Source organism: Lygodium microphyllum, chromosome 29 (genome assembly GCF_053477565.2).
Source record: "Lygodium microphyllum isolate KBCC chromosome 29, Lygodium_microphyllum_v1.1.10, whole genome shotgun sequence".
Classification (NCBI taxonomy): domain Eukaryota; kingdom Viridiplantae; phylum Streptophyta; class Polypodiopsida; order Schizaeales; family Lygodiaceae; genus Lygodium; species Lygodium microphyllum.
Window position 1 is genome coordinate 49,917,179 of NC_141163.1, and position 27,883 is coordinate 49,945,061.

The 27,883-nt window shown below is 42.5% G+C and overlaps 1 protein-coding gene across 2 annotated transcripts in view; it reads left to right on the plus strand.

Moving 5' to 3' along the window:
• The window catches only part of LOC148010606 (sm-like protein LSM1B), a 53,907-nt gene extending 50,632 nt beyond the window's left edge, over positions 1-3,275 (plus strand). For both annotated transcript variants that reach the window (XM_087671182.1, XM_087671181.1), the window contains one exon: positions 2,671-3,275. In XM_087671182.1, the coding sequence (XP_087527308.1) occupies positions 2,671-2,748 (78 nt within the window). In that variant the 3' untranslated portion in view covers positions 2,749-3,275. The remainder of the gene's footprint in view (positions 1-2,670) is intronic.
• Positions 3,276-27,883: the final 24,608 nt, after the last annotated feature.

Genomic DNA, 27,883 nt, shown 5'->3' on the forward strand with positions numbered 1-27,883 from the left:
CATTCAATATGGAACCGGTCCTAAGGCTCAGACAAACCATTAGTCCAATTTGTCCCAATAGTTGCCTTTTTGGCCATGCAAAGATCCCGACTTATTCTAAGAGAACTCTGGGGGTAAGAAGCAACAGCAACAAAAGAAAAGAAAAATAAAATATTTATATAAGTAAATAAGAAAAGCAACTGTAAAAAGTATCACCAGCTGGTGACAGTAGCAGTGCCAAATGAATGTGGATCAACTACCACCGGCTGTGATGCTCTCCTTTGTGCAGAAATGGCATCTTGCTCAGCAGCCTTTTGCTGAAGAAGCTGCTGCTTCTCTTGGCTGACATTCTCACCTAAGAGCACCTGATGGCCTAACTCTCTCAAGAAATGGGCCCTTACTTTGTTTGTCCCACCAGTTCTTTCATAGCCACAAAAAGGACATTTCCAATGTTGTGAGCCACCCCCCGATGTTGGCCTTTTGGCTTCAACCTCACACCACCATGACCAATTATTGGATCTTCTACCCCTGCCACCGGTGCAAGGGATAGGAGTTTGAGAATGTGATGCCAAGGGGACTCGTGAAGACAATGCCATGGCTTGCAAGTTGCTGGTCACTGCAGCGACTCACTATCAACAACTGAGTACACTCTGTACTGCACTGGTGACTGAGAGAACTCTGAGTACTAAGTAGTAAGTACAGTGTACACACTCTGTAATGCTGCCTGCACACTGTCAGACTCACAGTTGAAAGTTTTGAGTGCAAACTTCAAAGTTCATTGACTCAGCACTGAACTTTGAACAACGAAGTCTGATCCCTGAACTTTGAAGGCTGAAGCTGAGACAGAGAGTTGTAACCTGTTCAACTGTGACCTCAGACCTGTCACACTGCGTGACTCACTGACTTGCAACTGCAGTCTGGACAGAGCTGTGAGGACTGACTCCTGAAGGACTTGTCACTTAGAATTCTGCACAGTTCAAACAGCAGAGACTAGATTTATAATGCATTCAAATTTTACTTTTAAGTTTTTATGCCATTATTTTAAATTCTCAATTCATAACTTGTAAGTTGTTACTGTGCAACAGCCAACTGGTTACTGTGCAGGGCCCAGGCAGCAGGGTATCTTACATTTTTAAATCTATTATTTAATATTGTCACTTGATTATTAAAGGTCCTGGGACCTGACTGCTGAAGATTCAAGACAGACTACAGGTGCAGGTTATCCGGATGCTGGAGGCTCTTCACGGGAGATGTCACATGTGTGACAGTTGACTGCTGCAGACAGCCTGACCAGTGACAGGGTCAGAGGACCAATGACTGCAGGGGTGGACCGTGGCACAGGTGGCAGAAGGGACAGGTCATGATGGCAGTACGGGATGCAAATGTTGAGAAGCGGGTTGTAGGATCAAGGTATGGGCAATGCAGAACGTGGTGAAAGTGACAGGTTACAAAACCTGCCACATGGGGTCCCCTGCTGCGTCCCACAAGGCTGGCCCGTCCCTGCCTGTCCCTGCCTGTCCTGGGACACGTCCCCTTGTTATGGTGGGACATGTGGGAGTATCTGCATTTCGGGTCGTGTTGGGGTCAGGTCCTGCATTCCAAGTTGAGTCCCCTATGTCCCGGGCCTGTGTCCCCTGCATCCCCTGTAGCTATGTTGGATTTCATGAACTTGAAATGCTTTTGGGCTGTGCAGGCTTTGCTGTGCAAAGCTGTATAGCCAGATTTGTCATGAGCATCCTTTTTGCATGGATTTTGGGAATCTCATAAATGAGGAGATTTGTAGGTGATAGATGTCATAGTCCCATGAAGGTGGAGCTAGTGGTACAGTTGGTTCATGCAAATACAGGCTGGGTCTTCCCAAATCAGATATATCAGGACTCCCATTGAAGCTTTGCCATCTGTTCCATGAGAAACCCCACCAAATCTTGCATGTTTGGAACCTATAAAACAGGCCCCACTTGGAGCCCTCTCTCCAAAAGAGTAAAGCAAGCCATCAGCTCTCAAAAATGGGATCTTGATGCTGATTTATCCCCATGTGTCTGCCATTTATGTCCCAGTCCTCTGGGACATCCTAGCCTCTTCCAGGCCAGGATGTCCTGCTATGGAGGTTGGAGTTGTCCCTGACTTGAAGGCTCATGCGTCTGGTCTTTCAATGTCATCAACTCCAGCACTCAAGGAGAGTAGAAGTTAGTTGCAAGGAGGATTCATATTCGTTCTTTGCCTGACTGTACTGGTACAATCCTCCATGTTTTAAAAAACACGCTTTTGATTTTTGATTCCGATTTTGCTTCTGCGGGTCACTCAGCTAGAGAGATTCCACCTTTTCCTACTTCATTGAGCTCAAAGAAAGAAATCAAATTTGTCAAAGGAAATCCATTTGTCCTTTTTGTTGTGTCTTGAACTTAGCAACATAGGGGCAACATAGGGGTAGTCTGAACTCTAGACATCTATTTGGCTGACTTGTGAGCTCTTTGCTCACATAGGAGCACCCTTTGTTTTGAATATTTATTCTGGTATTATCCATTCGAGAATGTCTGATGGGAATTTGCAACTCTGCCTACTTAGCAATAGGATTTCTTCTTAGTGTTCATCCTCATCTTGTTTCATTTGTTTTACATTCAGTAACTGTTTGCTATTTCTAACTTCACTTGTAAACTGACTGCTTGGTGCATGGATATTGGTGGTCTGCAGGCACAGAAGGCAGAAAGAGAAGCAACTGAACTTAAAGGTTCTATGAGAAAACGAATGGAGTTTCTTGATCTGGACTGATAGCTGTGATTTTGTTATACAAATATTATCTTCTATCTGGGTATAGGTTGTTTGTTACAGATGCTGGACATGGTGGCACTTTTTGTGGTGCTCAAAAGTGGGAGAGGAACGTGCTTGTCAGATGGTGAATTTTTGAACCCTCTGGCCCGCAGGTTTTAGTGCGGTTTGCTCGTTCAAAATCTGTCACAGATGGCATTCAAAAGGACATTTATGGAAGCCAACTTTCATGGTGCATCACTACATATTGCTAGCCTTGATTTCTTATGTTATCCATACAGCAGGCAGGTGGATTTTATGATATCCTGCGTAAGTTTTTTGAACAAGCTCAGATGTCAAGGATTTCTTGGGAGGCAGCTTTTTTATTGCCAGCCTTGATGTTCTGCTGTGGCAGGAAACTATGATTTATGTATGGATGTGGTCATTATTGAACTAGGTGTATTATTGCATAGAATACTAAAGACAGTTATTTGTAAGAAAGGCTTTGGAATTATTTATCCTAAATAAAAGCATTCAGTGTGCTTTTTCTTTTTTGTAAGGTGTAACTTTTAAGTTAGTACCGTGCCATAATGCATTCCTAATATTGGACATTAGTATATTAATTTGGCTAGAAAAAGCACGTCTTGGACATTGTTGCTTATTGTAGCATTAAAGCACTGTGATGAGCTTTCTATCGATTAATTTCTGACAGTCCCACATTAGATGCATCAATGTCTTAATGTGTCTCTTGCAGAAAACACAATTCAGAAATCTACTGTGCTCTGCTGGCCCTTGAATCTATAGAAGTTCCTCTTACAGCAATCCTTGAAGACCTGGCCTTTATTTGACTTAAGATAGTAAAGCTGATGAACTGGTTTAACAATGTATTAAGTAGGCCAATCCTCCTTTAGAAGGATTTCTCTGATCTACGTCTCTTCAAACATTTAGATTCCATTGCTGTGCAATCTCCTCTATGAGCCAGCTGACATGAGAATTTTGCCACCAACTTACCCATACAGAGACTTATAATCTTGGGCTTCTCTAGTATCAGAACAGTGTTGTCTTTATAAGCTCCATCGAAAAGCCAAATCATGTGTTGAAGGATTGAACTGCCACTTCCATCATCTCTTCCTAACCATTTAGCTTCTTTAACTTTTATCTTCCGATCAATCACTATTATTTGAGCTGGTTTAGAGTTGGTTATTTCCAAGCAAATCGCTATGCTAAGTAAAGTACCCATCTAGCTGAGCACAGGCCATTGCCGATCCAAGTAGTTTGCATCTAGCCATGTGTAACGCCTTATACTACAATCATGTTTGATCCACATTCAGCCTTTCAATTGGAAGATAAGTTTGTCCACCTTGTATTTGGGATGCTCAACACCCAACCTCCTTTGATTTCTCCTTAATGACAAGCTCTCAAGAAATGGTATGTCATATGATATTTGTCCCATTTGTCCATAGGGAAGTTGTGAAAATCTTCATCTTTTCTCAATGTGTTGAGCTGAAGGCGAAGGTACCGGCCACAAACAAAGTTGCACTTGAGATCGAGTTTAATATGGCAATCCTTCCCTTGCAAAAACAAGGTTCAAATAAGTAAGCCTTCCCCATTGTTGGAATATTTGTGCTTGGGAGATCCCCAACCCAAAGGGACATGGTAATGAAAAATCTCATCCTTTGTTATCACCTTGAAGGTATAAAGATATAGCATTTTAGAGGGGTTATCCCACCTCAAGTACTAGATATTAGTCTTGCTACAATCGATTCTTGATCTTGAAAACTTAAAAAGTTCTTATTGGGATATGAAGTAGGAGGCTTAAGCCATGATTAGTGCCCCTTAGGACTAAGCATTTCAATTACATTAGCAATGGATTTCTGATCCTTTGACCCTCGTATAATTGCATGCATAATTTTTTGCGCACACTATTTGTGAGCCTCCCATACGAGGAGGACATTTATGATCAAAACATACACCTAATAGGTCTCGGTTTTTTTAACACCAGATGGTGGTTGGGTAGAGTCAAATGGCTACAAGCAAACCTTAAGAGGGGATTCCCACATGGCTAGCATGGTCACATGCATGTGTAGAGTCATTACTACACTAGGTCCTTATTTGTAGGGCTTGTCGTAGCATAGCTTTTCCCACTAAACTTCTTGGGGGAGGTGCAGAGGGGGTGTTGTTACACTAAATATCATGTATGATTCATGGACATATAGGATATTTTTCAAAAATATAAGTTTGATGGTTGATTTTGGTTGCATGTTTGAAAAACTATGCATGCAATGATCTATTTATGGTATGAATGTGTCTTGCTTTACAAGCTTTAACGACATTTTTTACATATGCATGGTTTTGCGCTCTCTTATTTCTTGAGTGCTATCGAAGCTTTTCCTAATAGAACTACACAGTTGGGAGGCATGAACTATATCTATTGCAATCTTTTCTACTGTCCAAAGTTTTTGATTCTCCATATTCTATATTCATCACTTGCTTAGACATTTCTCGTACTAAGCTAAAATCTATTTTCTTACACGCCACAACAATGGTAAATAGCAGGGGGACCATTGGGTAGCCATACTTTATCAATCGCTTCAAGATAAAGGAACCACTTGCTAATGCCCAATGTATGGAAACCATCAAATAACATCTTGAATTCCTCCTTTGTAGCCAAGACCATATTGATGAGAGAGGAATTTGAGGAAGCAAAAAGTTGATCTGCAATACTACCACCTTTGTCATTTACTTGTATGAGAGGTTTAATACGGTCAAAGGTCTCCATTAACCTCTAAATAGACTTACTTATCAATTTAAACAATCCTTCATTAAACTTCTATGGCACACTTCCTTTCTTAAAGCAATAATTCAAAAAGTGGGTGAAGTTCTTTTACAAACCTTGCAAGTAGTTTAGCAAATTTAGTAGGAGTCCAAATCATGGAGATTTCCCATCCTTCATTAGACAGCTAAAAAAAACCTATTGAGGAGAATGGGAAGCCTTAGGCTTGATTGAGAGTCCATGGTTGGGTTAGACTTGATAAGTTAGGTAATTTTCGTAACATTAGATAGAGCTTTTAGAACCAGACCCATTGATTTTGTATGGTAGAACCATCTTAACATTGTTTAAGGGACTAGAGTGCAAGTATTGGGGTCCTCATTGTTATGGAAGTTTAAAAGACATTACTCTCTTTCAATCAAGTGTAGTGTTCACCCACTCTCACTTTTCATTGTTTGAAACATGACCCTTTTTAGGTGAGCATTAGATTACTGTTAGGGATAATCGTCCCATGCTTCTTATGTAAAGTAGAATTGGAATTCCTACATCCAACTAAGTCCGCCACTTCTCGAGGGGAGTCTGGAAGGTATTGAGTATAGACTTGAGTTTTGGTCCATCACTAGAGGACTCATGATGTTTTCAAAGGAGGTACCTCATAGCAGTTGACTACTAGAGGGGATTGCTCTAGTTTTTAGTGCAGGCACCTTCAAAAAGTAATGCATTTAGCCACATGGACCATATTTCTCTTTTCATTGCTTTCCTATTCACCCTTTATTGTCGCCTTCTTTGTCTTCCTTGGACCATCCTTCACAAAGTTCTTGCACTATTTGCATATGTAGCAAAAATCAAGAATGACCCCAAATTAAACGTTGAGGACTATTGCAAAAAGCCATGATGATCACAAACCTCCAAATACTCTAGAGAATTCTTGTAGCGATTCCATGGTATACAAAATTTTTGCTCAAGCTTGAGTGCTCCAAAATGAGACACTATATCTAGGACCTATAGTACCTTGCCCAATGAACCTATAAGACTAGCAATCTCTTCATCAAGCCATATTGGCAAGTTAAGGAGTGTGATCTAGATAAGACACTTGTGTTGGAACATTGCCTTGGGGAAGAAGGGTGCACTCCATGACATCACCAAAACAAGATTGCTCATATGACCAAGTGCACTACCCAAAACTAACTTCATTTCTATTGTAGAATAGAGTAGGGCCATTAAAGAATTACAAAGAAAATGATACTATTGTAGAATAACTTTACCTTGATAATTTGGTGAGAACCATTAGGTAGACCTCTCCTTTGAGGGAGGTATTTTCATAAAATAGAAAAAGACTTGTGCAAGGCAAAATATTTCAAATCTTGTTTGATATGAGAGGATGGATCGATAGAGGCCTTACAACAATTCTTCTCTATTGCAAAAAATTTTGCATGCCTAAGCTCATTGATGATCCCTTGCTTCTTGCATATAGGCATCTCCACTTCCTTTAAATACGCTTGATTGACGTGTGCCAAGTGCAATCTATCCCCATAGATGAAGGATTATCAATCACCTATTTCTTTCCATGCTAGTCCCTTGCACTAATCTTGAGTGTAGATGACCTCTTCTTTGTGAAGAAGCCTTGCATGCACGCAAGGTCTTGACTACTACCACGTGTCAAAATGCCTTAGAATGCCTTTATGACCATCAAATCACATCACCATTCTCTTGTGAAAGCACACACTCTAAATAGAGTCATATAAGCTAGACCTCAAAGAAATAGTTGTTGGGGGCAATCAAGCAATGGCTTCTCTACTTTGAGTGTTCAAATTTTAACTTGCGTAGTGGGTGGTTTTTGAAACATCACCAGTCTCTTGTGAAAGCACACACTCTAAATAGATTCATATAAGCTAGACCTCAAAGAAATAGTTGTTGGGGGCAATCAAGCAATGGCTTCTCTACCTTGAGTGTTCAAATTTTAACTTGCGTAGTGGGTGGCTTTTGAAACATGCACAAGATACGTGCCTATTTTTCTTTTTAATTTAACGTTAAGTGATTCTTAACCTCTTATTAGCCAACAATCAAAGAAATTCCAAAGGGACCTTGAGAGAGTTTATTAGACCACACTAACAAGACATACCAAATCCCCAATCTCTTCTCATAAATATCACAATGAAGATTATAGTGGCAATTGTCTCTACTTCTATAGAACATGAAATACCTCTACAATATGGATTTTTATTACTAGTGATGGGCTATGCTTGGGATTTGATAGCAATGGGGTCAACTTGCTACCTCAAAAATTTTCAAGAATCTATAAGAGTAGAGAGAGACTAGCAATACATTATTACCTATGCACATACCACAAGACTATAAACAAACGAGTGAGGAATTTGTGAAACGATTATTTTTTTTGGAAATTCAAAATGCCACTATAAGGATGCATTCTATAGAAGTCTTATCGTATGTTTGTGTATAGTTGTATAATGATCACATTATGGTGTTGTTTTGGTAAAATATTGATCTCTTTGCAACCACATTCTATTTTAGTTTATCAAAGAGCTCCAACTTTTAGAAAATAATTTATATTGAATTTTTAGGTATAAAAATATATGGTCAAAACATTGGAAGGTACATTGTTATAAGAAGAATGTGGAACTTTTGTAATCTTGGATGGTTATTATTTGTGTAGAGTTCAAAACAAAAGATTTAACATGAAGTGTACAAAAACTTTGTGAATTGGCTATAGACACCAATCCAAACAAAGACCGTAATGGATTATGAAAGGTTACTATTAGTTGTTGGATCTGTTTGTAAATGGGAAAAAAATGAGGAGAACTTATTAAACCCACACTTGTGATAGCAGTACATGCTATACTACTAGCCTTGTATCATGCTCCACACTTGCGATATGCTTACATGCTATACTCTACATTTGCAACATGCTTACATGCTTACACCCCCACCACATAGGAAAATCTCTATGAGGAAAAATTTAAACAAAAAAAAGTCATTGTCAACCTCTCAAATTTCTTTCTTCAATCACAATAAGAATAGCAAAATGATCACATTCATTTCCCTAAAACCACATTTTTCATCTCCTTAATTAATTAGGTCTTATCTTCATTAGTTCAAATATCCCAAGGATTTTTGTATCCTTTGTATTAAAATTTGATATATGAACTTATGTAACATTCATAACTGCTTGACACTATTTCCAATAGTATATTCATATTACCATGATCCATTTTCTTTAAATTTACATTTTTACAAATACATTTATCTCACCCTTTTGTGAGATGTATAAACTTTTTTCACACTTTTTAAGAGGATGTTTATTTTAATTTTCACTAGATTTCATTATTTTGTAATTTTCAAGAGGCAAACATCTATCCTTTCCTTGAGGGAACTCTATAGGTAATGAGTTCAAAGAGAGCCCAATAAATAGGGTATTAATTTTTTCATCTCATTTATTTGTAAAACAAGCGTTCATTATTCCATGTACTAAACTAAATTTCACGTACTCCCATTTTAAAGAGAAAGCTCTCCCCTTGCTAACTTTATGAATTAGGTATTTGGATATCAACTTATGCATGGTTTTAAGGTTATGCATTAGTGGCTAAATTTGCATTTGTATTGTTACCTTTTTGCAAATTTCATTGGATCATTTTGTAAAGTTAAAAATGCTTGATATTACTTGTTTAATGTATTAGCTAAATACATGGGAGCTTTAATTTTTAAATAAATTATAAATTAGGTATGTTGTGACTTGAAGATAAGGGACATTATACATTGCAAAACTTTATTGTTGAGAGTGGAAAAAGACTGAATTTTTGATTGATTTTTGTTGTTTTTGAGGTCTGAATGATTGATTTTTGATGGATTTAGAGTGATGTATGGTTGTAAGGGAAGTATTTGAGAGTGTTTTGGATGATATTGATTATGTTTGGAAGGTCATGATGATTCTCAGTGGAGATATGAGGTTCTGTGATGTTCTGAGAGGTTCTGATTGATTCTGTATACCTTCTGTATAGCTTCTGTTTTGTTCTGATTATCTTCTGTATAAAGCATGGATTGATTGATGAAGATTGAGATCTTGGGAAAGCTTATTGAATAGTTTTTGAGAGTTTGGAATGGTTTGAGTATGAGTTATGAGGTTCTGATGACCCTCTGTAGACCTTCTGTAGAGCCTCTCTCTCTACTCTGTCTCTGTACTGTAATTGTACTGTAGCTATTCTGGTGCTGTACTGTGACTGTTCTGTAGACCTTCTGTAGGTGTTCTGTAGAATGTATGTGTGACTTTGGGAAAGTTTTCTAACCTTTGGAAAGGATGAATCTAAGTTCAAAAGAGCTAAAACAAGTGGAAGAAGTAGCTGCTGAAGACTGAAGAGAAGACTAAGTGACAGTGACAGTAGTGAGTTGTGAAAAGACACTGTAGTGGCTCTGGTGACTCTTCATATCAGACATACCTCTTGGGAGGTGCATCCACGACCTAAGAAGGATTATTGAGGGTTATTATGAGAGCATTGTAGTGAGGATATTATGTACTACTGATAGAGAGAGAGAGAGAGAGAGAGAGAGAGAGAGAGAGAGAGAGAGAGAGAGAGAGAGAGAGAGAGAGAGAGAGAGAGAGAGAGAGAGAGAGAGAGAGAGTCAGAGATAGTCAATTTTATCAAAACAGTGTAATTGTATATGAGAGATAGAGAGAGAGAACTATGAAGACATTGAAGATGAATAATATGTGATTGATTTCCATTCAAAGATTGTGTATTCCCTTGTGTTCTTTGTTCTATTGAAGAATTTTATGAAGATGTTGAAGAATATGGTTGATTTTATCAAATCCGTGGGAGAAATCTACTATGATACTGCATGAAGAATTGCTGTTTTCTTTGTTTTGATGATCAAAAGAATGAAATAAAAGCTTGTTGATGTTACAAGATAGATTTTCTTGCAAGAGAATTCTCTTTTCCTTGGTGTTCCTCTTGGGGCTCCATGTTTTTGGTGCGCAACCGGGGAAACTTGCCATCAACAAGCACCAGAGGAGGCTGAAAATGAAGGAAATGGCATTGCCAAGAAGAGAAGAATTCAATGGATGTTTGTAAAGTTTCTTCGTCCACTGAAGATTTGGAATTTCTCATTATCAAAGCCACTTTCCACAAGAAGTTCATCCCACAATGGCGGAAACATATCACCATCATGATGCATGCTCTATGTGGTGGATTGTTTCCTCTTCCTGTTGAAGCAGCAGAAACTTGCGTCTTGGTGGCAAACTGTTTGGGAACAAACTGAAAAGAAGAAACAGAGAGAATGACCATTCATGGAAGATTTGGCATTCATTGAGAAGTTTCCAGACATCATCAAGTGGGAGATTGTGAAGAAGCTTCAGGAGTCTTGGTCTGTGGAGGTTCACGAAGACAAGAAGGAAAAGAGTTGGAATTTGTTCGTGGATGCTCAACAGCAAGATACATGGGATGCTTGGTGCACTGATAATCTTCTGTTTGTTCAACTAGCAACCCATTGGAAGCTGGTAGACAGAGTGTTTTTCACAACATACACTGTTGAAACCCTCAAAAGCTGGCATTATTATAATGATGCAACAACGATCCTAAGAAGAATGAGTTTTGATACTTTCAGAACAGAATATCTTCCCCTCTGTAGTGGTTTGAAAGCTAAATTCAGAGATCTTGAAAAGAAGGAAGTAGAGGAGATGTTGGCTAGAGAATCCCTCAGAAGACTGAAGCCCTCTTTGATACTATCCTGTTGAGTCCAGAACAACTGGCTGAAGCCAACCCCCTGATGAATGACGCAATGAAGAGGCAAGCATTGGAACGAGTCCAGAGGTACATAAGAAGAGAGAAGGCAAAAATCAAAGCTGAGAACGAGCTCGCAAGTAGAAGCCTCCTTTGACGCCCTGAAAGCACTCTTTACAGAAGTCCCCATGGCGACTCAAGGTCCCCTTCCTAGTCAGATTCGTCCTCGAAATATTGATGACAGGCCAGCAAATGTAGTCCCATTGCCAGTTTTTAAGGGAGAGTACAATGAAGACCCTGATCTTCATGTAGCAGAGTTCATGGTAGCATGTGTGGCTAACAATGCCAGAACCCCTGAGCATTGGTTAGCAATATTCCCTGCTACTTTCAAGGGTGCGGCGTTTCAGTGGTATGAGAGACAAGCAGCAAGAACTTTTGGCACATGGGACGACCTGAAGTTGGCCTTTCTCACTAAATTATGTCTTGCGAATGGAATCCATCCTGAAGAGATGGACTAACAATCATTTGGATGAAGGAATCCAGAAAGGAGTGTTTCTCAGGGGCCTACAACTAGAAGTTCGCAAGTTTGTGGAATTGTGAAGACTAGTCAATCTACAAGTTGCAGTGGAAGGTGCAAGATTGTATGACGAAGCTGAAGCAAGGCTGTCAATGACTTCAGGAAGAGGAGTCTTACCCCCTCATATGCCTGGAATGGTATACCCACCAAATGTAGTCCCAGGGACAGTTCCTTACCCCTATCCCCAGATGTAAACAATGCCGCAGTATAATGCACCTAATCTAGTGTGGTCACCGCAGACGACAGTGCCTCAGATGATGGTTCAAACACAACAACAGTGGCCTCAAACAGTTCCTTCAATGGCGACTCAACAACAGTGGAATCCTACCAACTGGAATCAACAACCCCAAGTCTCAACAGGAGCTCTGAATTAGAGCCAGAACAGAGGACCTTCTGGATCGACCCAACCAGTCTATGCAGTAATTACAGAAGCTTCCCAAAACCCTACCACAAGCACTTCAGGAGGTGAAAATCTGAAGGACTATTTATCCAACTCAATTGCAAGTATCAAGAAAGAGCTTCTGGATGTGATTACAGAGCAGCTACAGACGCTGAAGGTGAATACTGCCAATATATCCACTCCTGTGGGAGCTGGAAGAGATGTGATGCGCTCTAATACATGGTGCGGAAAGTGTCATCAAGCGGGACATTTAGCCATTGAATGTAACAGAAAACCAACCATTCCTGGAGCCTTCTGTTCTTATTGTTTGCGAAAGAACCATACAGAGGATATTTGCTCTTTGAAAGAGATGCATGAACGAAGACAGAAGGATGAAAATGCAAGATTCAACTTGCTAGAATCCAAAATGACAACACAGGATATTGGACCCAAGCCTAGAGAGTTTGGTCCTAATTTCTGCCCAAGGAGGTTTCCCTGTCAAAGTTGTAGAGGACGACAGTCTGGCGGTGGTTAGAGATCAGAGGTGGAATGTTATAGGTGTGGAGAAAAGGGACATATCTCCCCAAATTGTCCAAACCCTAGACGATCTGTGGATTATAAGACCTTATGCAGCCAATGCAAAGGAGAAGGCCACACTGCAAAGGACTGTCCCAGTCCAGTTCTTGTAAAGGCCAATGCCACTGATAGCCAACAGAAGGTACAAGAGCCTACTTCTAATTTGGTCGAGTTGGAAGTTGCCGCTATTACGCGCATTAAGAAGAAGGAACTAGTGGTTCAGAATGGAAATGACTCTCTTGCCAAGACTGTGAAGTTCAACCTACCTATAGAGGGACTGAGCAGTACAGAACAAAACAGTACAGTACAGAGCACTACAGTGCCACATAAGGCTACAGAGACAGTCCCAGAGACAGGACCAGAGGCCCAGGAGATAGAAGATACAGAAGTACTTCCAGAAACAGAAGAAGTGCCAATGTTGTAATTGTAAGAAGAAAAAGGAAAGATGAAAATAGGTGTAGCCCCATTTCCCAGCTGACTGGAGAAGCCTGTGGATCCTATTAAAGATTATGACTTGGTCAAGGACCTAGACACTTTTAAACCAAACTTAACATTCCGGCAGTTGTTGCTGATGTTGTCCCCCAGCTGCCGAAAGAGATTCAAAAGCATCTTGACAAGAAGGCGTGGACTAAGGATCGCTCCTTCAACAGCAACCAAGATCAATAAGGCCCCGGAGCCTGTAAAGGAAGTAGATGTGGCTAATGCCTTCCTAGTTCCTAGAGCCCCAGAGATTATGTATGGATAGAAGGATGTTTCATTTCAGATGCATTGATTGATGGAGGCTCATCAGTAAACATAATGACGGATGTCACAATGAAGGACTTAGGGTTGCAAGGAATTCAATCTACACAGTGGCTTATCCGATTGGCAAACCAAAGTAGAGTCAAACCGTTGGGCATCCTCCCATATGTAAAAACAACCCTTGTAGGAAGAGACTATTGGCTGACATATTTGGTGGTCAAACCAAATTCTTATGGGACTTCATGCCCTCTGCTGTTGGGAAGACCTTGACTTTTTGAAGCAAGAGCCAGGACAGACTGGCTCAAAGGAACCCTAACCCTAGGTAGAGGACCCAACAAAGCGGTATTAAAGCTGTATGGATCGCAAAAAGGCAATGGATCCACATCCATTGAAGTCATATCTGACTCCTCTAACGAGGCAACAGATGGTACATTAGGAGATGAAGAGGCTGTTAAGCAGATCTTCCCTAAGAAAACAGAGGCACAATCCCTAACAGTGGGCACTGTAAGCCAACTGCCAAGGGAAGTAAAATCCTTGTCCATGGGTGAATACCTCCTGCCTAAACTAGAATTAACTTCTGAAATCACCTCTGATAGTGAAATAGAAGCATGGATGTATTGTTCTTCCTATTACATGATAGTTGCAGAGCCAGAGCAGAGTCAGTACAGAGAGAGCACAGTTACAGAGCGTATACAGAGACAGTAACAGATGCAGAGCCAGGGGCAGGAGCAGAGTCAGAACTGGTGATAGAAGCAGAAGCAGATACAGAGGTAGAAGATCTGTTGTTCTCCTACAGAGCCTCTACAGAAGCAGAGACAGAGCCTCCAGAGGATGAGGATGAAATGGATGAGGAAGAAAATAAAGTAGGCTATGAAAGTGCAGATGAAGAATTCCCTCTCATAGAGGATGATCTGGTTGATGTTCCTATAGAGATCTCAAGGGCCGAATATCTCAGGGTATTGGATGGAATGACCATGGTTCCTTTTGGGTTGATCAATGGACCACAAAGTATGCAGAATCTGTATAAGCAATGGATTAAAGGCATAAAAATTAAGTTCATCAGTGGCCCTTGTCATCATGACTATTCAGTCCAAAGAAAAGATGACGACGATGCCCCCTGCCAACAAAAGCCCAAGCCCTCAAAGTCACGGCCTCTAGCAGGTCCGTACTATGTGACATTCCTGGACGCATCCTATGAAGATGAAGCCTTGAGTCCTGAAGAGGTCACCACTCAAACAAAAGCAAACAAAGCTCTAATACCCTTCCAACAACTTAAACAGATGCATGAGTCATCTGTTTAGAAGAAGGACTGGTTCTAGTGGGACATCAGACGAGGATACTACTCTCTTGACGTCTAGCCAGAAGCAATCCGTGGGACATTTATCCGCAAAGTGGAAGGTGAAAGACAAGTAACGTTCCTGGATGCTGAGGGTACTGAACGTCACCTGAAAGTGAGTCTCAATCTTCTAGAAGAAGAACTGGTGGTCTTGTGAGACCTACTAAAGGAGAACTTAGATGTGTTTGCTTGGTCCTATAAAGACCTAAAGGGGATTGATCCCACAGTATGCCAACATCACATTGACCTAGAGCCCAATGCCAAACCTGTAAGGCAAAGACAAAGACGGATGAATCCTAATTACTCTGCTCTGGTGAAGGCCGAATTACTGAAACTACTTGAAGCTGAGTTCTTTTATCCCGTGGCTAGTAGTGAATGGGTTTCGCCCATTGTGGTAGTACCCAAGAAGAACGGGAAACTTCGAATATGTGTCGACTTTCGAAAGCTCAATTCAAAGACGAAGAAGGATCATTTCCCTATCCCTTTTATAGACCAACTGTTGGACACAGTGGGGCAGACCATGAGCTGTATTCCCTCTTGGATGGATTCAGCGGATATAAGCAGGTCTAAATAGCAGAAGAGGACCAATCTAAAACAACCTTCACCACGGAATGGGGGACCTATGCCTACAGAGTGATGCCATTCGGACTCTGTAATGCTCCTGCCACCTTCCAACGAGTAATGATGGATGCCTTCCAAAATCATCTTCATGATTTCATTGAGGTGTATCTTGATGACTTTTGTGTCTATAGTTTGATCCGTGAGCACTGGGGACACCTAGAGCAATGTTTTGACAGATGCCGAGAGTATGGGATTTCTCTCAACCCTGAAAAATGTGTCTTTGGCGTCTCCTCAGGAGTTCTTTTGGGCCATATTGTCTCTGCACAAGGAATTGCAACAGACTCAGCAAAGATTGAAAAGATTGCCACCTTAACAGCATCAACAAACCTCAAGCAATTGAGAGGATTTCTTGGCCATGTGGGCTACTACAGGAGATTTATTGCACATTTTGCAACTAAGGCAGCCCCTCTGCACAAGCTCCTAAGAAAAGAAGTTGATTTCCTTTGGATGGATGACTGTGAAGAAGCCTTTAATACCCTAAAATAATTCTTGATCCAAGCACCTATTTTACAGCCTCTTGATTGGACGAAGGAGTTCCATGTACACACAGATGCATCAGTTGAAGGGCTCGGTGCTGTCCTATGTCAGAAGGGCCCCTCAATATTAGATCAGTCGATATATGATGCAAGCCGAAAGGTCACTGATAGGGAACGAAACTACACAGTGACAGAGCTTGAGTGCTTGGCAATGGTGTTTGCACTGGAGAAGTTTTGACACTATTTATTGTCCACACATTTCAAGTTCTATGTGGATCATGAAGCCCTGTCCTTCTTGATGAACAAAGCAGATGTTAAAGGACGATTGATGAGATGGTTGCTCCTATTCCAGGAGTTCGACTTTGAAGTAGTCACTAAGCCTGGCCGTTTCCATGTCTTAGCCGATCATCTATCACGGATCTCTCAAACAGAAGCAAAGGAACAGGATGATCCAGACCTTCTTGACCCTTCCTTGTTTCTAGTTGAAACAGTTACTCCCTGGTTTGCAGACATAGCCAATCTCCTAGCAAATCAACAGTATCCTCCTAGCATCTCAAGCCGTGAGAAGAAGAAGCTTCTGTTAGAATCAGCCCCCTACACTTTGCTAGGCGGTGCACTGTACAAGAAAGGCAAAGATGAAGTGCTGCGAAGATGTGTTGCAGGGGATGAAATTGACATAGTATTGATAGCATGCCATGACGAACCATGTGGTGGACACTTCGCAGGAGAAGCGACAGCCAGGAAGGCTCTGTTAGCAGGATACTGGTGGTCCGACCCTCCACAAGGATGCCTAGGATTACTGTAAAAGATGTGATGCTTGTCAGCGAATGGGGAAACCCACCAAAACAAGTGCCATGCCACTGCAACCCATTCTTCCCCTAAAGCTGTTTGAAAAGTGGGGGATTGATTTTTTGGGTCCCATTGATCCACCTACCAGACGGAAGCAGAACAGATACATCTTAGTATGTATGGATTATGTCACAAAGTGGTGTGAAGCTAAAGCCCTGAAGCGGGATGATGGTAACAGTGTAGCCCTATTCATGTACGAGAATATTATCACCCGTTTTGGCAGTCCCCTCGAGCTGGTAAGTGATAGAGGTACTCATTTCCTTAACAAAATCATGGCGGAGCTGACAGATCTGTATAAGATCCGCCATCGTAAGTCCACTCCCTATTACCCCAGAGCCAACGGCCAAGTTGAAGTCACCAATCGCATTCTTTGCTCGATTCTGACAAGAACAATTGCCGCACATCGTCGCGACTAGGACGATCGACTTATAGAGGCCCTCTGGGCGTACAAAACCTCCCATAAGGCAGCTACAGGATAGACCCCTTTCCAGCTAGTGTATCGTACAGAAGCCATCTTCCCTGTCGAGCTGGAATTGCCCTCTTTGCGAGTGGCAGTTAAAGAACGCTTGGGAGATAGTGAGTCACTGCAACGTTGTCTCTTGCACTTGGAATGCTTGGATGAGATTCGGCGAATGGCCCTACAGTGCATGGAAACCACTCAAGCGCGACGCAAAGCCTATCATGACAGTTTCATCAAACATAAGGAGTTCAAAGAAGGTGATTTTGTTCTAGCCTATGATTCGAGATTTGGCAAGTTTTCTGGCAAGCTTCAACAACGGTGGATGGGCCCGTACAAGGTACTTGCTGTCAATCCTAACGGCTCTGTTCAGGTGCAGACCGTTGATGCCTCTGATGATCCTTTTCTGATTAATGGATATCGCCTGAAGAAGTACTCCCCTCCCTGGGGATCTTGACAATCATAGTTGACCTACCCTTTCCCTTTTGGGCGTCGCACTGTCCTTCTTGTCATGCTTCCGATAGCCATGATGATTCTCTTCATGAGGCGGTCTCGTTTTGCTACCCCCTCGCAGAAACATCTCAACCCGACATTGTTCTCTTCTCGTCTGATCCAACAACGGTGCAGAGGTTGGTCTTGATATATGGTATTTCTACCATGCCCTTTATTAAGAAATACGAAAAAAAGAAGAAAAGGAAAAAAAAAGAAAAAAAAGGGAGAAAAGAAAAAGCAAAAGAAAAAAAAGAAAAAAAAACTGTTATGGGAGAAAATGAAGAAATTCCTTGTCATAACAGGCCTCGTTCCAAGAAAAGGTGGAAACACCCTTGGGCGAGAAGCTGACTGTGGAAAAGATGGTAACACTTTGCAGTTCAGGATAGCTGACTCATCACCAGCAGAACCTCTTCAACAAGTAATTTGAAGCCACCTCTCTTGGTGCGCTGTCTCTACAATATCAATCCGTCTGCCCTTCTTAACAGATGACTCTTCTTACCAATCATTGACGTACGAGATTTGTAGGCTGCCTCCCTGGGTATGCCTCCTTCTTAAGATCCTGATGACACCAATAGTCGACATGATCTTCATCACCAACCCATGGAGTGATGTAAGCTTTCATCCTAACAGGATGGGGATGTGAGTATGGGCTGCCCTCTGTATCTATCAGAGAGTGAGACAGAGGGTGGGGTGAGTGACCAGTCTTTCCTTTCAAATCAAATGAGAGGTGAGAAGTGTGAATGGAGTGCTGCACGCACGGGATGGGCCTCTCAATGCACAAAGCATGATTTGTTCTTGTGCACTGCACTATAAGGCTCCCTGGCCTTCTTGCACTGTATGTCAGCACTGGGTGGGATGCACAGTTGCACCATCAAATGCACACAAGGCATACAACCTTTGCACAAGTGATCGTGAGGATTACATCAACGGGTTTCAGGACATGGCTGCCCTCTGTATCTTTCAACAGAGCGTGAGACAGAGGGTGGGCTGAGTGTGACTGGAGTTTCTTCAATCAATTACCGAGAGGTGAGGATTAAGGGACGTTATGACCTTTGGAGTCAGGTACGTTTTTGTTTCCCTATGCACCCATGGGCTGGGTTTCTGCCATCAACACATGACACATCATTCTGTTCTATACACCGCACTACAAGGCTCCCTTGCCTTTCTCCTTGCACCTATGCCAGATGGGTTGGACCCATTGATGCACCATCAATTGTGTACCCTGGCATACTCCCTCTGCACCATTCCTTTGTCAATTCCTAAATCGGGTGTGAGCTATGGGTTTTCATCCTGATTTCCTCGAGTGATATTAGTCATGGGGTAAGTGACTGCTCTTTCATTCCATATGAGTGATTGTGAGTTGAGTGCAATATTCCTTGTCATTGACGAATTTCCTGCGATTCCTTCCACCAGCTACCTCCCTGGGTGCTGCCACGTGGTCCCTACCACGAAGGATGTGTGTTGTGAAGATACCTTGGTACCTCCTGTAGCCGCCAACGATAGTGGACGTGCCATCGACGGTCAACCTTGATTCTCGACAATATGGGCCAAGTTTTTCTAACCCTACACCTTCTGTTGTCAGTGACTGTCATGTTTTAAGTGTGGGGACGTTAGCGGTTGGTCTGTTGTGTGGTACTAGGTCCATGTTGCTCGGTCAACCCTATCCGTTAAGGTTTTCAGTGTGGGGACGCGTCCCTGTGCGTCTACATTGCATATCCCTTTGCATTTGCCTTAACCTGATAATGCATCTATGCCTGCCCTGCTTTTACCCTGATGGGGTCCCTTCCCCACCCACTCGTCCATTTTCAACTCACCCTTGGGGCCGTTCCCTTGCAGTTTTCCTTTATTTTCTAATTTTGCTGTCCTTCCATGTGAAGGCACCCTACGATCACCGAAATTCCAATCCAACTTTATAGCCCTGTTCATCCCTTTGAACAGACCATTTTTCCTTTTTACCAACCCCTGTTCCGACAGACGATTTTCAAGTTATTAATTTTTGAAACAATTCCCGTAAATTGGATAATTTTCCATGTGAACGTATTTTTACTTCTTCGGAACCCTGATTTGATGAGTTAGGCCTGTCCTACTCCTTCCCCTTGACATTTTTCCTTTTTAGTCAGTGTCCTTTCGATGCACGGTTCCTCCGTTATTAATTTTTGCAGGTTTTCAAGTCTTTTTCGTGCCTATTTTTCACATTTTTCCATGTGAACCTGCCCTATTTTTACTGGAATTCCAGTTTGATTTGATAGGTGTGTCCAGCCAGACTTTCCCCCACTTTTTCCTTTTTTCTCCCTCCTTTTCCGACTGCCGAATTTTTTGTTATTAATTTTTTCGAGCGTTTTTTAATGCATTTTTCGTGTTTTTTGCATGTGAACCCCTCCTAATTCCCCCGGAACTCAGTTTTGATGTGACAGCCTTGTGCCCTTCCTTCCTTCGCACATGTTTCCTTTTTTCTACCATCTGTTCCAATAAACCAATTTTTTGTTATTAATTTTCGACCTCGTTTTCGTGTGCCATTTTTTCGTTTTTCCCATGTGAATGCGTCCTATCTCGGTCGCAATTGTGTTTTGACATGATAGGGTTGTTGGCCACATTCTTCTGCACCTTTTTCCTTCTTTCTGCCGTGCATTCCAGCGAGCAAATTTTTCGATATTAATCCCCGTATGTGTTTTCGGGCCTGTTGTTTTTTTGCATTTTCTCATGTGAACACCCTTATATTCCTCCGGACACCGTGTCTTACTTTTCCATCATTTTCCCCTCCTCTCTTGGCCCATTTTTCCTTTTTACGGATTTTCGTTTCGACGAACAGTTTATGAGTTATTAATTTTTCTTTGTTTTTTCGTGTTCTCACGTGCCTCGCTTTGCGCGTGAAAGCGTGCATTTTCGTTTTTCCGTATCTCGCGACGCTCCCGTTGCGTCCGCGTCTTGCATGTCGACGTCCTCGCCCCGTCGGTTCCCACCACCGCAAATTTTTTTACCCCCTGCGCATGCGCACGGGACGGGGGCGTGTCACCTTTCCCTCTCTTTTCTTTCTTTTAATTAATTAATTTATTTCTTAATTTTATTTATTTATTTTTTTTGTTTTTCAAAACACCCCCCTTAACGGGCACCTCCCCACATCCCAACCGCCCCCTCTTTCTCTCTCTCTCTCTCTCTCTCTCTCTTCTTCTTTTTCTTCTTTCTCTCTCCCCGACCCTTCCTCCCCCTCCCCCTCACCCTCTCACCTTCTCCCTCCACCTTCCTCCCACTCCCTCTTCTCCTCTGCCGCCCCTTCATCCCTATTCCTCCCTCTACCCTCCTCCCCCTCCTTCCCGCCTCCTCTGCCCCTCCCATCGGGCCGCCCTTCATTCCCTCCCCATTCACCCTCCTCCCCCATTCCTCCTCGCTCTCGCCCTCTTGCCCCGGGCGTACTCCCTATTCCTCCCGCCCTCTCTGCCCCTCCTGCCGGGCGCCCCCGCTCCATCTTCCTCCCTCCCCATCACCTCCTTCTCCACCCTCCATCCCCTCCTCCCTCCACCCTCCTCCGCCTCTTTCCCACCCCCTCTGTGCCTCCCTCGGGCGCTCTCCTCCTCGGCCCCCCCACACTTGCTGTCGGCCCCCCAGTGCCGCTACGACTGCCTCCTCCCACGGGCTCCCCTCCGCCCGCCCTCGGTGTCCCTCTCCGCCACCGCCTCCTCCCACGGGCTCCCCTCCGCCCGCCCTCGTCATCCCTCTCCGCCAGCCGCCCGCCATTGACGCACCGGTCGCCACCTCGGTCTCTCTCGCCGGCCGCGCCGCCACCCTGTGCGTCCCGTCCCCCCCTCCTCCTCCTTCCTCCCTGTCACCCCAAGTAGGTTAACTTAACAAACCCTACTTAGCATTAACTAATCCTAATTAACTTTACTAATCCTAATTCACTTAACCTAACCATCATTAACTAAACCTAACCCTAATAGGCTTAACCTAACCCTAATTAAGTCAACTAACCCACCTATAGTTAGGCTAACCCCCCTAGTCAACTAACCCAAGTTAGTTTAACCCCCCTAGGTCAACTAACCCTAGACTAGTTACCCTAACCCCCCCCCAATCAACTAACCCTAGCCTAGTTGACCTCACCCTAGTTAGGTTAATCTAACCCTAAGTTAGTTACACTAACCCTACCCTAGTTAAACTAACTTTAGCCTAGTTACACTAACCCCCCTTAGGTTAGTCCCCACAGACCTGACTTAGTCTATTTACCTAACTTAGCCTACCCCAAACTAACCTGACTTGCCTTGCCTTAGTCTACCTACTTGACTTTGACTAATCCAGACTAACCTAGTTCTCTTTGACTAACATGACTTAACTTAGTTTGACTTACATGACTTACCCTAACTGATTTAATTAATTTATAAATTCATTTCCACTCAAAAAAATTTCTAAAAATTTCCTTACATTTCAGCAAATTTTTGGAAATTTTTCAATTGGAAATTTCAACCCCCAAAATTACAGAAAATTCAATATTTGCCAATTTACTCCAAAATTACCTAAAAAATGTAAAAAATTCATTTAAAATCATTGGACTTTGTAATGCATGCATGCATTTAGAGATTTAGTTGGGACTCTACTCCAAGCTAAGATCATCACAATCTACACCAAAGTGAGCCCGACTCTTGGTTTCATGTTGAATGCAATATCTTTTAAGAAAATAATTAGAAATATTTTCTTTAACACTTACATTAGCAAAATTTTTCCCTTTTTTTGGTGCTTCCTCCACTCTTTTGATTTTCTCCAAAATGGGCTATGGTATTTGTTTGTGGTGGTGCATTAAGGTTGTCCTTGTAGCTCTAGTGATGGTACTTGCGAAGGTGGATGGCCACTTCATGGATGCAAGGTTGTTGAAGATGATAGATGCCAATGTTATTGGCTTCATTGCTCTTCAATAAAGCTCCAATTAGGCTTGCTCTCCCCATGGGTGTGCCTTCCTTACCATGCAATATTTATTCTCATGCAAGTGTAATAGGGAGATGGGTTGAGCTCTAAACCAAGGTTACTATATTGTCCCACACATGAGGACCCAATCAGCAAGTAAAAGTTTTCTTGCCCTTCACATGCACCTTGAAATTGTACTATGGGTGAAAGGGCTAGGAGACAAGAAGCAAAGCCAATTGACCAAGGCCACTAGATGTGCCTAACTTGAGGAATCCTAGATGTGTTGATTGTGCACTGCACCTATCTGAAATTTTCATTTATTTTTTGGTAATTTTAGCCTTCAAGGAATGGATGTAGGGTGTCATTTGAGACATCCCTTATTGATTGTGTAATCCTTTACTACTTCTTTTGTAGCTCAATGGAGGACTTTAGATAGAATGGATGGGTACAAAAGATGAACTAGGTGTCCATCATGTCTTCTAGCAGTGCCACTGTAACGTGTCCCCCTGTCCACTTGTAGGACATGTCTTTGCAGCCCATTGAGAAGAGAGTCTAGAAAGTGCCGCTCGGCACTCACAAGGAATGTCACGGGGTTTGCGATCAAGATCTTCCCGAGTCTGCCACGAAGCGGAAGCATCTGGCCTTTTCCACTTAGGATCGACCTAAATCAGGGTTTTCCTAATAGTCAAGTTCCTAGGAGGTAGCTAGTGTCGAGCCCCAGATGAACCACTTTGCATAAAACATCAGGGTCGAAGCAGATTTATACTGCACTTGGTTCAAGGAGAATGGGAAACGAGAGGGATGCGAAGCTCGACCTCTCTGCCCGTAAGGCATAGTCCCATTCCATTCCCCTAAAACAACATAAATCGGGACTCTAGCTCTATTGATTCTAGGTCATTGTTACCTCGCTGTCAAATCCTTTGAGAAAAGTTCTTGGCCAACTGGGACCACCCTTCCGTATGGCGGATCCAGAGTCACATCCACCGCACTTTCCTCGGGTTGCTTAGTTATCTAATTACCTACCACATTTAGTTTGACAAGCAAAAACAGCTTCCTTAATTTACCAATTAATCACTGGTTCCTTCACGTAACTTAGGCACTGATACAGAAAAAAAATGTCAAGCAAGTTCCTTTTTCAGCATTTGATCTTTATTTATCATAGTCTTTGGAATACATAAAATAACCTGCCCGAAGGCTAACCCAGCAATCCTCAGCAATTGCTATTCCAAATTCCACCCGTTGACTGGTATACGGGCCTCGAGATTCCATCTCGAGTCATGTCGGCCTCTTGTGCAGGATCCGGAGGCAAGGAATTTACGGCCAGAGCCTCCCTTGGCATCCAAGCGTCCTCTTGCTCCAAGTAGCACCCACGGAGAGACCTCTCGCAGCGGGTTCGGTCCACGTACCTGGCACGGCTAACAACCCCCTGGATAGGGTCAAGCAGATAGTCGAAGGTAACTGATACTGCCTCTCCCTCCAGGCTTTTAACCTGAAGCATTAGTTGTTTTTCCTGAATTAGTTCCTTGAGCAAAGAAGTACAAACAGTGCACCTAAGTGTACAATCACGAGCATTCCAGTGGGTCGTTTGTATGGCCAATTGCTAAGGTGTGATTCCTTCACCCCGAGTACTTCCAGCATTCGATCCGGGATCAATCGCGACTTGGCAAGACCCCAAGGGTTTCATAAGCTGAGTTGCTTGTTTACCCTTTTTCCTTGGGTTAGGGTTAATACCCTTTTGACCCAAATTGTCACTACTTTAGGTTTCCTTATATTATGGTCAATAAATCCTGGGCAACCCCGTCGCCCTAACTTGGTTGGTCAATTGCTTTCTCGGCAATTCATAACTACACTAACTTGACAAATCAGTCACCAAGGAAGAGTGTTGTAGCAGGACGATTACTCAATTTCCTCAGAGAAACTAATTTGTAATTAGAACTTGCCAACCTTGATCTAGGGTGTAGCAGTACTAACTTGTGATTTAGATGCAAGAGTATATGGCCTTGCAGGCTTGTTGCACGAGATAGGTGTCAGTACCTAACTCGTGGGATTATATCTCCCATCATACGGTATTTCTTAATTGCGAATATAGGGTTTGGGAGTCCTATTGACCCCAATCCAAAACCCTAACCCTACTAGGCCGATAAACGTTTTGGCCCTAGGGTCCCTAAATTCCTTGCGGAAGTCTAGTATTTGGTCATTTGATCCTTAGGGTGAGAACCCTAGATCATTCTTGCACGGGCGATTATATAATCCTAACATTTCGAGAATGTGGGTAGGACCTTTGAGATCGGAAATATTAAATCGGCATCCCAAGTGCGATACTAGGTAGAATTTTAACATAACTTAACCTAACCCAGCACATTGAGGTGTTCGTCATATGCCAACTATTCACGCCTTTATGAATCTTGTGTGAGTTACACAATTACATGCGATTTACCTAATTGATCTAATTGTCTTATGATTAGAGGTGATCTTTCCCTTAGAGATGCAAATACTTTCCCTAAAAGATGTAAATAACTGCAAGATGTATGAGATGTATCATTCCATGTGAATATGCAATTTCAAGACCATAGACCTTTTGCCTTTATGCGACTATAGGATCTATAGTGATCTTCTTTTCCTTGCGATATTGATTGACATTCAGAGCTATTCTTATAAACCCTACATTTTATGCATCGAATTCAAGCTTTAGTATTTTAATGAAGATGCATCCTTTCCCAAATTCAAACTTTGATAAAAGAACTCCATGCATGGACGCAACATTCTTTCATGACAAGCTGCCAATGAATACATCATAGATTCAATCCATCCTTTATCACTTTTCTCAATCTAAAATGTAGCTACCATTGCATGTGAATTGCATACTATATGTTTTTTTTTGTCAAAGTTCATAAATCTTTTCCTTTCATTGCAATTATTTGGACATCATTTAATGATCGTCTATGATTATCTTATACACGAGTCACAACCAGGAAATTATTACATAAGTGCATTATGTGTTTATGCCCTATCCTTTACGTGATGCAACAAGGACGCCTTCGCACAATTTCAGCTTATAACTTATGCATCATATGTTCCAAAATGCGACTACCCTGGACCATGGAAGTGCAAGCAAATGCAAGTACTTGTCATGCACTGAACTTTGTAAATCGAACAAGTATATAAATTTTCCAAAGCATTTGTGTTTCCCTACGTGAATTAAAACATGCTTTATGCATCCTTTCCATGCGGGAATATTATTCGGAACCTGGGCATTCAATATCGGGATGTTGTCCACTCTCGTACTTTGGGTGGAAGCTCCTGCGTGCGCTCCTCTCGACTTTTGCTTAGGAGCCATTAACGAAGTAAACTTCGACTCAGCGAACTCTCCCTTGGCTCTCTTACGTGTTTTGAAGTCACTACTACCCGAGATTTCCTTCCCTGCATATGAAACGGGCCTTGCAAGACACGGTCTAATAAAAACCCGGGAGGCATGGGTGAACTTGGCCTAGAGAAGCTTCAATAGAAGCTTCTCAAGCTTCTAGATAAACAGGGAGATGACGTGTTGGTGAGGATGATGATGGTGAAGATGACGATGAGGGTGATGATGATGGGGGTGGCAGCAGCGGCATGACCAGTATGGCGGCGGCAGCAGGTCGACGGCGGGCAGCTCCTTGACGGCGGGCAACACCACGATGCCCCTCCCAAGCTTGGGAGGGGGGTTTATATGGGGTGAAGTGGGGGGGGGTGGCTACACAAGTGGCAAGTTGCATGCCCTCCTCCCCATGCCCCTCCACACTCCAACACATACTCCATGTCTCTCTCCCCACCATGCAACGGGTGAAGGAGAGGGAGTTATTAAAAAAATTTGCAAATAATTCATTATCCTTTTTCCCGTGAAGGGATGTTCCCATGGTGGACTACGGTTTTGAGCCACGGTTTCCTATGCACAATGCGGGGGTGGGTGTTTGTTAGTACACGAGGATGGAGCACTTAGCCCCAAGTTTTTCTGTTGCGGAAGATTACTTTGAATCGCCTTTGTGCGGGATCTAGGGTCTTTAATATTTCATTGTAAAAATATTACAGCCACATAGTAAGATAGGAAGAGTATAATGCATAGGTGGAGTTGAATCATGGCCACTCTATCCATATTTGCATTGACATTGAAAAATATTGGGGCTTTCCCATATTCATATGGTGTCAGTAGTGCTTACTTTAACAACTTAACCAAAAGTTGAAGGTAGTTATAGGTGTTGATGGATGTAGGGTTGGGGCAATATTGCTCAAGACGGTTGAAGGTCGTGCAATTGGAACAAGTAGAACTTGTTACTTGTAGATGCGTTGGCATTGGGGATCTTAGGAAAGTCATACAGACCATGGTGTTGTTGATCATAGATCCTATATCACCTAGTATAAGAGAAATAAAGTACATGGATCTTTTGTGGCTCCTTCCATAGGAGAACACTGACCTTGCAAAATGTCATTAGAATCTAGGATAGCACACTGCCGTTTTTTTGCCCACAACTTTAGGATTAGGTGTTCACTTTTGCGGCTTGTCTTGTTGAAGTTAGTAGGCTTTCCATAGAGCATCTTCACTGTGCCACTCTTTCCATTTCTTAGTAATGCTCTTCCCTACCCTAATCAATGTGTGTATTGTGCTACGGGACAAAGTCTTTAAAGTTTCTTTTCTTCATAAACCTCAAATTCTATTATAGCATTTCCTCCTTGCTCTTGGCATCTCTTCACTAGTTCTTTTAAATCTTTCCCTTTCACTTCACAGCCTCAATACAGGCAAGAGAGAGGTCAATGGGAAGTGGCCTATATTGCACTCAACAATTTCATGCGACACTCTTGTATGTTTGGTGCCATCTCAACCATTGGTTGTGAGCCTTGAGGCATGCCACTAGTGCTCTCCCTTGGCTCCTGAAATTCTTGTGGTGCCTCCCACACTAACCAAGAGACAAGATCAGGTGGCTCCTCCTCTTCCTCCACACACTCAAGATCCATAGTTTTTTGCACAAAGATAGAGCAAGAAAGAGGATGGACAAAGAGAGTTTGAGAAACAAGGAAGAAGGAAGATAAAGAGGCATAGTAGTGCTCCAACCTCCTCAACCACCTTTCCCCAAAAACCCCTATTGCACACTTTTGCACCTTTATTAAATCAAATATGTCACCATACATGAACTAATATATGAAACCCTTATGTCTTGCATGCATTTTTGGCAAGTTTCCTAAGGCTTTTGAATGAAAGAACATATGCAATGGCTTTTATAGCTCCAAACCA